An 11,635-nucleotide genomic window follows, 5' to 3' on the forward strand; every position below is an offset into this window, starting at 1 on the left:
TCTATGATTACCTCTGGTTCAGTTATTAGCCAAGTGAAAACAAGATGGTTTGGGCTGAAGATTCCAGCATGCAGTGTTGTAATATCTTGGTTTTTTCTCCTTTTCTCAAGACACTTGCTTTCAAAATCTCAAAGTGTAGAACAAATAAATCACATTCAGAAAATTAACATTTTTTCATTAGAGAAAATTTTTGAAACTCTCTGAAGTAAATATACATACTAGGAACTCATTAATTTTGGAAATAAGGATACAAGTTGCCATTCTAAACAGAGAGAGTTAATTTGGATAATGCATTTAATAGTGGCTTGGCCAAGAAGCCAACATCAGTGCAGTCAATAAAAATATCTGAATAATCTACTTAAAACCCAATGAGTCAAAAAATAAATTTTAAAAATAAATTCCAGAGTCTCATCCAAATCCCACTATTAAAATAAAAGAAATTATAGAAAAAGTCCTGAATGACTCTTGCTTTCCTTAATCATTACGCATTATTTCTTTAGGTTAAAATTCAACTGGAAATGTTGATACCAGTGACTGTATGTGAAACATGCTTCTTATTTATAACTACATTTGACAGTTTACTTTGGCTGATGTCTTTCAACTGTTGGGAAAAGTAAATGAAAATTCCACTGTTGGGACAGGGCACCTTTTGCTTAAGACAGTATGATTTCAACCTCTGTCATTGACTCTGACCTACCAAGAAAAAAACAAACATTTACATTCACATTATAGAGTGCAATTTTTAAGAATTATTTTAAGAAATCTTTAAAAGTTTGTGTCTGGAAAAACTTAGACTAGATGGTTGAAGTAGATAGTTCTTGTAAGGTCAGTATTCTACAAAATAAAGTTTTCTCCCTAAGGTCTGACTGCATGTGTTAGAAACTCACCTTTACCATGTAACAGGTATGCTATCCTGGACAAGCTCCTTAACTTATACCTTCATGGGGTTGTTGCAAGAATTAAATTTGATAACCTAAATAAAATGCTTATCATAGTGAACACTTGGTAAATATAAGCTTAGTTAACTTATTTAACTTCTAAGCCTAAGAGTACAGAAGCAGATAGATTCTACTCAGTCTTTTCTCAACCCTCGCCTTCATCATCTTCCTAGTTCCCAGTCCAAATCCTCAGTGCCCCTGACCCTCACAAAGAATGCAAACACATGGGTCTTATCCTAAAAATGAAGTGATAGAAAATCTCAAGTCAGAATACAGACCAAAACTTATAATACATAGCACATAGTTGAGAATTTTGTTATAAGAATGTCTGCCCATGTGGAATCATATATCTTGAACAGTTCATGATTAGTTTAATATAAAAAGTTGAAGGATGAACTACTCTAGTTTTTATTTGTATACATTTAAGGGTTGTACATTTAGTTTTGTCACATAGATATATTGATGAACTACTGTATACCTTGGCCACTTATCAATATGCATACTTTTTTCACAAAATTGAGAATGTCTGCCAAGCAGTATGATTAAGTAGAATTAGGAAAAATCTTAAAATTTACCTATCTTTCTCTCTTCCATCAACGGAGCTTCATTCTCTCCAAGTTTATTTGATTCGTAGTTCTAAATTCCCAGAGAAGTATCAAGTTTTATGCTTACCTGCCACTAATAATTATTTAGCAAACTATGCCTCCTTCCATCAACCTCTGACCAGATAAATCTCTTCTAAAACCTAAAAGAACATTTAGATAAAAATCACATCACCATCAATCCCTGAAATCTCTTCTAAAATCTAGAAGAATATTTCGATAGAGAGTACATCATGGATACTCTTCTATGAAAGAATGAAAAAGTGATCATTTGTCATAATGTAATTTCACCTGCAAGAAAGATAATTTTTGTATTACCTAATAGTGTGTTGATATAAGAAGGCAACAGCTATTATCTTTGTTTTCTTATTTATTGCCAGGGGAATGGTAGCATTTGGTACACCAGAAAAGGTTAACTTGCCCATAATTACACTTCTAGTTTGTGGTAAAGCTAAATTCAGAATCCAAGACAAAGCTCAGATACTAATCTTAAAGTGTTTTCCAAAAGCCTGTTATCTTTTCCCCCTTTCCATTAAGACAAGAAGAGAAATACTTTTACACCTAATAGAAAAAATTACAGTACAACATTCACATGATTATAAAATATTCATATTTGAAGGTTATCCATGTATGATATGCACATTCTAGATAAATGTTCTCATTACCTACATGAAATTTTGGAAAACAAACTCTGAGAAAATTGCTTAAAAGATGAAAATCATACAAGATAGTGGAATTCATTAGGAATATGATGAATAATTTCACAAATATCTGCCACTGCACACTTCAAAACAGTCACTGCTCTGAAGGCTAATGTTAAAAAAAAAAATTCCAAATGACTTTAGTTATATAAAATAAGACATCAAATGGACCAGATCTCAGAGGGTGAACAAAATCTCCTTAAACAGAAGGGAAAATGTGATTTTCATCTGGGCTCCAATAAGGTTAATTTTAATAATGGTACTTCAGTTAACAGTCACAGCTAATTTTCCTATTAAAGTGTTGATTACAACAGAAGTGCACATTTCTTCTAGAGCAATTTCAAACCCCAAATTTTCCATTTATTCTTTGATATGCATAAAGTTTTTTGTAAAAAATACTTAGGGCATTTTTAGTCCTATACTTAACGTGAGCTGCTACTAGCGTCATAAAAATTTTCCATTTTAACAATGAAGCATGGGCCTGTATTCAACCACTTCATTCATTTCAACCACTGTGCCTAAACCATTTTCAGTACCATTCATGTAGCTTTGGTATTGTCATCTGGCTTTTGTGTGCCCATTTGCCTTTTATCATAATCTCTTCCATCTGCTAGATCACATTTAGTGCAACAATATCCTGACGCAGACTGATAAAACTTGCCATTATGATACATCACTCACATTTCCATTCTAATTTGACTTTTGCTATTATGTTACAACCACCTGTCCAGGATACAGCATCTGATCTTACCTATTAATAACATCATAGAAAAATATTGAAGGTGCGTAAATTGCTTTGGAAAATGTTTGGATTTCAAATACATATCCATTTACTCCTATTAATACATTATTTAGAAATATAATATTAAAAATTTTATTCTGGATGCACCAAGAGCATCTATACAGTGTAGGAATAAAACATGCAGTTATCTGGTCCCCAAAAGAGCATCTACTGTCTATGTGCTAGCTGAGGCAACATAGAACGTGATTGTATCATTATTGCATGTATTAAAGCAAGTGTTCACCCTTCATTCAAATCTGAGTAAATTCAACTGCTAAGATTTGTGGAATCTGGGAACCTAAAAGACTACTCTATATACACTGTTTGCTGAAAACACGCATTCCTGCTGAAAACAGCGGGGTGCATTCAGCACCTCTTCATATCATGCACACAGAGAACAGAGATGGCTGAAAAAACTCTATGATAACTGCGCCATAAATAAACAATTGATACTTTCCCTCCTTCTTGAAAACTCGGAGTAATTCCAAACCATTATGTTTCTCACATATATGAACAATAATATTGTAGGTCGATTAGGTGAAACTCTATGTCAATGTCAGAACACAGTAAATATTTGCACCACTAATATGCAAAGGCATGAATTAGAACTTCAAATCATCATGTTGTTCACAGTCATTCTTTTATAGTTTTATACCAACAGTTATTTTTGAAGCACTGGCTAAAGTTAAACTAACAACTTCTGTACTCAGATTTTTATTTTAACCACACATTCACCTTTAAAAGCTTAAGCCTAACTTGACTTAAACAAATAGAAAACACCCTGAAATTCAATAAATGTCAGAGGTCAAGAAAAAGACATCATCCTCACCATGAAAGCAACAAAATTCCAATTTCAAGGCTGATTCCTTACTCCATAATTATTTCATTTTCTTGTGTTTGTGGTAGGTAGATATTGTAGCATTACATGGAGATGTGCTCCCCTGAAAACTTCCATTATCGCTAATGGAAGTCATATGCACAAAGAAAGGAAAATGGAGCCCACGGCACATAACATATGTTTTGAGACTCCTAGATTAAAGAGGCACATCTTGTGGGCATGTGAAGTTCAGTAGAAATTCTGAAATAGCAACTGTGTTTATAAATCACTGTTTTGCGCTTCTCAAGTCTGAATGTGATAACGTGTCTTTCAGTTCTAGTGGCTTTGGTTGGGGATACTGGGAGATAGAAAAGCTCATACAAATGGGTATAATAGACCAAAATATCTCCTTCAATTTTGCCATCGTTTTTGCATATTGTTAACATATATGTACAGAAGGTCCAGTAATATATAAATTACTCGCACATATTTTCAACTTCATGCAAACACTAACTCCCCTGCTCCCCATATTAAATGCTGTGCATGCACTGACTGAAAAGTATGCTTCCCTGAACAACTTCCTAAAATACAGTTTAGTCAAAAGAAATAAGTTCTCCTGGGTTCTTACAAGTGAATGTGTATTTTATTCTCAATCCATATCATTTAAGGGACTAGCTATATACAGGACAACTCTTTGTGACTTTAAAAAAAAAAAAAACTTGACAATAGGCACTTTCTACAAAGAGGATTTGAATTCAAAAGACTAAAAAATTCAGTCTCTAGTATCCCCCTTTCATAAATGGATCTGCCTGAGCCACAATAGTTTATTGAATCAACTTAGCAGAAGTCCAGCAGTAGAACTGTGTGCAAAAAGCTTTTAAAAATTGTACCCAGAATAAAATGATAGAAAAGCAGTTATCTGAGTTGAGCAACTTAATGTCTACTTCTTGGTTTGTTTGTTTTACCACATTTCATGTGTTATCACTACAAACACTAAGATTCATGTATCAACAATCCGTACCAGTGTTTCATTCTTTCTAAGTTACAGACATGCCACAAAAATTTGTCTATCTGTTTACACTCTTTTTTATTTTATATCATAATAGTTAGCATTTTGATATGATTACTTAAATGCTTTTTTTTTTTTTTTTTTTTTGTATGTTTCTTTGCTAAGAAGCCTTTCAACGTCACTCTTGAACATGTTTTAGAGATACAAATTTAGAGCATTCATAAGCTTTGGAAATTCAGCATCTCTTACGTGAATTGTCAAAAGGCCTTATACCCTGTGGTGCAGTGTTTCTATAATAACGTACACTATATTAATAGTTTAGTATTTATGGTGTTGATAATGTCAGCCTACAAGATGGCAGCTGTTCTCCAAGAAGGAGGGAGTAGGGATTTCCTTACATAAGAGCTAATGATTACTATCTAAGTATAACGTTAAAAAAGGAGAGGTATAGTTGATCAAAAATGTAATTCATGCACAAAACCCATAGCAATAAGTTTTCAATACCCCACACTGTTATCTGACTTAGCAACAAAACAGTCATTTAAATGGAGCAAACACCGCCTGTAGGGGAAAAGAACCTAACACTAAGTTACAGAAAAATCCTATGGAAAGAGATCATAACATGGTACTAATAGTTTAAAAGACTGAACTCTTCCTTGGCATTAATCTATAATTTTAACTTAACAGAACAGTGAGAAAATGATAGCTCGATATACATACTCAGCCTGAGATCAAATTTGTCATGGCAACATTGGCAGGTTGGACCCTGATTCTTCAAATATTACATTGCCTTGGGTAACAAAAATCATACTCTTTTATTATAGAATAGAGATTATAAATAAATGTAAAGTGTGCATGCAGTCAACTGCATAATATACAAGCAATATCTATGTTTTTAATCATCATCTTCTTTGGCAGGCCAGAATCCAGCTGGACATGCAATATTTACATATCAAAATCCATGTGTGGTCATCATCTTGAAAGCAAGTGAAAATATATATATGTATATACTGTATATACACACATATGTATATACTGTTTTAATATATTAACAAATATATATGTATATATATTAAAAGTGGATTTCATCTTTGTCAGATTCAGGTGATTCAGGCCTTGAAACACTAAAAATATCCTGACATGGTATCTGGGGAGGTACTTGGAGTGGCATTTGGGATTTGGGAGACGAGGCCTGGGGTATGCTTTTCTCTGACAGTATTTTTAAAATTTCTGCCACCTGCTTTTCTAGGGCAGTCATTCTACAGCTGAGCAGCTGGATGTCCTCTTTGAGTTCGTGTTTGACTTCCTGCAGTGTGGTCTGTAAGGCCTGCTCCGGGATGGGATAAAACGGGTGCTTGGCATCAGCCTGGATGGGACTGTGCTCCAGCGGACTTCGGGCCTCCCCAGCCTTATCCAAACGAAGGTCACTTTTTGTAATTCCACTGTCACAAGAATCTGTTTTCCTTAGTGGGTTTTTGGTCACACTGTTCTCTGAATCACTGCTCTTGGGATCCTCAGACAACAGCCCCATTGACTCAGCTTTAGTGACATTATTCCAGTCTTCCTTTTTCTCCTCATGGGCTCCCATATTATTCTTGAGTCGCAGCCACCCTTTTCCATTTCCATTCTTCATTCTTATTGGGCTGTTGACTTTGAGACATTTTTGGTCAGCACCGCCGTTGGGCTTGAGTTCCATGGCATCGCGGTTGTTCTGCTTAAGGGATTCGCTGGTTTTCACATAGGCCAGAGACGTCTGAATGGGAGTAATTTGTGACACAGTCACCACACTGGTGCCAGTGATGGAGGCTCCATTCTGTAAGGAACGGCTCTCTACCTGGAGTTGGTTCCTCTCGGGGTCACCCTGTGTCGAGCCCTGATTCCGCAGCTCCTTCTGCTGCTTGAACTTCTGGAAGAGCTTTCTGACCGGGTGGTCCACAGGGATGCTGAGGGTCACCTCATTCTTCTGCCGGAGGCGCTCCTCCTCCTCTTTCTTCACATCACTGATCTTACGAAAGATGATCTGTGGAACGGGAGAGACAGTCATAGCCTGATTATAAAAGCAGATGGATTAACAGTTGTGTGACACTATGCTGTATGTGTTTTGTGTTACAAAGAAAACCCTTCAACATTCAATAAGATTATTTCTGAAGAAAAAAATCTGAATGCCATTTATGGAATTGCATTTATGAAATTTATGGATGCAATATGCCTTAAACCCAACACAGAAATGTTAGCTACTTATTTACTTAGTTCTAGTCCCCTACATATCAGAGGGAGAATTACTCAAGAGACAACTGAGTAGAGGTACTTTGCTTCTAGTTTATGTTCCCATTATATTACTGTTTAGTAGGAAATACACACACACACACACACACACACACAGATATATATATATATGTGTGTGTATATATAGATAAGGAAATACATATTTATCCCTTAAATTTCTCTGTAATGAATTGCTACTTTTGTATGATTTTCCTTATTGTGTAGAAATAAGATTCAAAACCATTTTTAATATTATCCTCTGTTTGGGTATCAGATAGTAAAAGAATTCCAGGCTATAAATGTACTGAAAAGTTAGACAGTTTAGCAAACGCCACCTGGGGTGGGTGAGGGGAGAATTTAAATTTATTTATGTGACCCTAGAAGGCAGAACTAGAATTTGTGAGAAAAAGTTTCTGGGAGGCAACACCAGCTCAGCACAGAGACTTCATTGCAAACTGCTCTCTATCGAATAAACTGCCTCGAAAACTCATGATCATTCTAGCACTAAAAGGTTAAAACAGAAAGTATGTTTTTCATGTGACATGTTCACTGGGTTGGAGGTTGAACTCTTCAATTTCCAAGATTCTTTAAATTTTAAACATAAAACTAAATACATAGTACAGGTGAAGGGTTAGAGATCCATAAATAAATGAGCATCATTTTATTTAAAATGTATTTTGAAGATAATAATGGGAAGAACTTATGATAACCCCATCAAAATAAATTAAAAAATGTTGGCTATATAAGAAATTGCCACATATATTATCAGAGTTGGAAGTAAAGTTAATGTGTGAGATTTTTGCTCAGAGTCCTGAAAAGCAAAGTAACTGCAGGTGAAGGCTATAAGGAAAATAAAATAAAAAAAAAAAAAAGAGTTATATAAGATAAGGCACTTTCAGAATCAGACAATTTTATTACTCAAGGAAAATTACTTACCTTGATCGCCCTCTGTAAGTTGTTGGTTAGAGTAGAAACACATGTGAAGCATGCATTCTCTAACCCGTAACAGACACTCAACATACATTGGGTCTCTCTCCTTGAACTCTCATAAAATACTCCTATCTGAAACCATTTACTATCCTTTGAATATTCAGCAGCTGCCTGGAGTTACATATAATCATTGATTTTACACCAAAAACTGATACTATTGATGGTCACCGTTAACAGAAAAGTCAGAAAGGTAGGAATTCCCCTTCCAGATAAGAGTACATTTTCTAAAATGAGATTGATGCACTAAATTCAGCTTATCAAGTGGTAATAACTTGTATTTTAAAATAAATTAAGTAACTGTAAAGGCCAATATTTTTTTTCTTGTTAGTGGCACATGAAATTGGGTCTTTTAAAATATGTAATAATAATCTCAAATTCTGATATCAAAGCTCCAGCAGTTTAATTAGAAGTCTTTCAAAGGGTTGACACATTTCTTATGCTTCCCAAGTAAACATAGGTTGTACTAAGTCTTCAAGATCTGAACATTCTTTAGAACCAGACAGACCCAGACACAGAAATACAGATACTATTTTCCTATTTCAGCCCCTTTTGAAAAGTACTCACTTTGATTCTGTGGGTGGACATGAGAGGCCTAACATGAATAATTTTCCACATCCCCTTCCCATTCACCGCTGGCCCTTTTTACTTTTTTAACGTGGTTGTTCAGCCTAGGATAGACATAGGGTTGGTTCGATGTGGTAACTGAGAGCAGCCTTCACATTTGGGAAAAGGGAACCATTTCAAAGTCAGTGGAGTGTGACAGGTGCTAGGCACACAGGAAGGTCAGGTAAAATGCAGGTCCCCTGTGCAATATTTGGGACATACTAAGAACATTACACATTAAAAATCTGAATTGGACGTATGTATCCTTTAACAAATATTCATTGTTTATCAGAATTTTAATTTTACCTTGGAGTCCTGTATTTTTGTTTGCTACATTTGGCAACCCTATTAGTATATACAGACAACGACATTCCTATCTTTGTAATGTCTACATGTCCTGCCACGCAGAAACTATGCTGAAAGATTTGGTATTACTGATATCTGAGAATTTGTGGACACCTTAGGCAAGAGTCTTACTTGTTTAGATTTGTCAATATAATGGCCAATAATTGCTTGCAATTATTGAGTGCTAATCAAGTTCCGGGTGTTTTGTAATGTAAGACTGTAACATGCCCATGTAAAATATCAATAAAATAAATATTTCCCAGCTTCCTTGACCACCAGCTGCCCCATCCACCCAACCAAGAACAAACAAAAGTGTTTGAATTGCTACTATTTAGCTAGAAACAAAGACTCCAAATACAAAAATACGTAGAGCAAAGTGGGTCCTGGCACAGGGCTTGATTTCTCACCTATACCAGGGGACAAATGAGACAGAGCTGGATCTGTATTTTGCTGTCAAGAAACGTAAAAGTAACAGGGAAAGAGAAAAAATCGAGCTCTGGTACATTAGATGACAGAATTCTGAGCATTGCACATTGTTCCTTTCCCCCTTTTTACTCCCGGGAGATAGGAAATTAAGTAACTTTAAACATAGCTCCCTTGAGGTTTGAGGGTACTTATGACCAACAAGACTGGTCCTGAATTGTTACCGAGTTTGCAGAACAGCAGGACCTACACATCCAGTCTCAGGAGCCAGCAATGCACGGTGGAAAAACATGCTCTTCAGAGAGCCAAAGATCCCTTGTTTGCTCCTTGCCCTTCACTTCCTTTATAGCTCAGAGGGGCACTGGCTGGGATGCCCTAGAGCTCAGGAAGCCACTGAAGTTAGTCATCTGTGAATTCAGTCTGCTAGAAGCCAGCCAAGGCAAAAGCACTGTGTGAGGTGGGAAAAGTTATTGCACCCCGTAGGTCACCTGCCACCAGGGATTTTTGGGCCATCAGTTATGCCACACATAAAGAGAGCCAGCAGTTAGACATGACCAGCTCAAAAGCCAACACTCTGAGGAGTGGTTACAGGCCCTCCAGATCTCAGACACAAGCCCTAAGTCCTGAAGTAGATCCCCCTTTCTCCTTAGCAGCAGGCCTGCTGACAATCTGCAGCCCAGTGAGAGGAGAAGCAAGTGCACGAGGAAGGTTGGCAAGAGGGGGTCATGAGGAGATTTATCACCCAATCTATACAACTGTAACTGAAGCCTAACTGAAAACAGTAACACTTGGATTTGGTCAACTACTTATTATATCCAGGTTTGTAAGAGGTAGATTTTTTTAAAAAAATTACTAGTTTGAATTGACTTTATAGGATTAGATTACCTTTATTCTATTTTACTTTTGACTATGGAACAAAATAATGGTATTGTAAAATGATTATAAAATAGCTGTATGTAGCAAAGTGGTCACTTCCACACATGTATTTTCTCACTTAAGTGTCATAAATGAGAACATTTTACAAGCTAGGTCCTATTCTCTACTATAGGACACAGGTCCTATTATTCTTATATTACAGAGAAGCAAATTGAGGCGTAAAGAGTTTAAGTGGTTTCCCTTAGGTCACACAACTGAGTGTCCAGGATACAAATCCAAGGGGTCAGATTCCAAACAGTCTTAACCATTCCACTCTCCTGCTCCTCAAGGTAACTTTTATACTTTCTCCTGGACTCCAGGAAAACTTGGATAGATGAATGGGTGAAGTAGGAACTCGTGCAGCAGTTTCACATCCAGCAGGTCACCCTTCACAGAGCATTTGCCATGGAGAACCACCCCTGAAAGCAGTGAACTGAACACGACCGAAGCTCTGTACTTGCTGGGAAAGTGGTAGCCTTGACCAGCACCTTGAAAGAGCTTTGCGGGAGGCAGTCTCTAGACCCTCCTCACTCTCCAAAGCACAGCCAGTAGGCTTCAATGCATGCTACCATTTTGTAGCTTCCGGTCCCCTTCAAGGATGCCTTATGTTTTTGTTTTGTTTTTAACTTCCTTCTACATATATTAAATATACTACCTTTATGGAAGGCAGGGGACAGGGAGGGTCAAAGAATGTGACTTTCCCTGGACTTTGACATCATCCTTGATTCCATTTACACCTAAATCATTCGTTTATTAGAATAGGGATTTCTGTCTGCTTTGCTAACTGCTATATCTCAAGTGTCTATAACATGCCTGCCACATTGAAATTCCTCAATAAATAAATGTTATTCATTAGTTCAAGAATCTTTTCATACATTCAGCAAATGTATGTTTGTTACAAATAAGAAGGGCACTTTATAGTTCCTTCACTATGTTCCACTCTCTAAACAATGAATCAGGCCGGGCGCAGTGGCTCAAGCCTGTAATCCTAGCACTTTGGGAGGCCGAGACGGGCGGATCACAAGGTCAGGAGATCGAGACCACCCTGGCTAATACGGTGAAACCCCGTCTCTACTAAAGAATACAAAAAACTAGCCGGGCGACGAGGCGGGCGCCTGTAGTCCCAGCTACTTGGGAGGCTGAGGCAGGAGAATGGCATGAACCTGGGAGGCGGAGCTTGCAGTGAGCTGAGATCCGGCCACCGCACTCCAGCCTGGGCGACAGAGCCAGACTCCGTCTCAAAAAA

At 36.9% G+C, this 11,635-nt stretch overlaps 1 protein-coding gene across 1 annotated transcript in view; it reads right to left on the minus strand.

The window, feature by feature from the left end:
- Window positions 1–4,975: 4,975 nt before the first annotated feature.
- The window catches only part of KCNH5 (potassium voltage-gated channel subfamily H member 5), a 111,208-nt gene continuing 104,548 nt past the window's right edge, over window positions 4,976–11,635 (minus strand). The window contains exon 3 of the mRNA XM_017895556.1: window positions 4,976–6,868. Within this exon, the coding sequence (XP_017751045.1) occupies window positions 5,921–6,868 (948 nt within the window). The 3' untranslated portion in view covers window positions 4,976–5,920. The remainder of the gene's footprint in view (window positions 6,869–11,635) is intronic.

Source organism: Rhinopithecus bieti, unplaced genomic scaffold (genome assembly GCF_001698545.2).
Source record: "Rhinopithecus bieti isolate Rb0 unplaced genomic scaffold, ASM169854v2 scaffold_25987, whole genome shotgun sequence".
Classification (NCBI taxonomy): domain Eukaryota; kingdom Metazoa; phylum Chordata; class Mammalia; order Primates; family Cercopithecidae; genus Rhinopithecus; species Rhinopithecus bieti.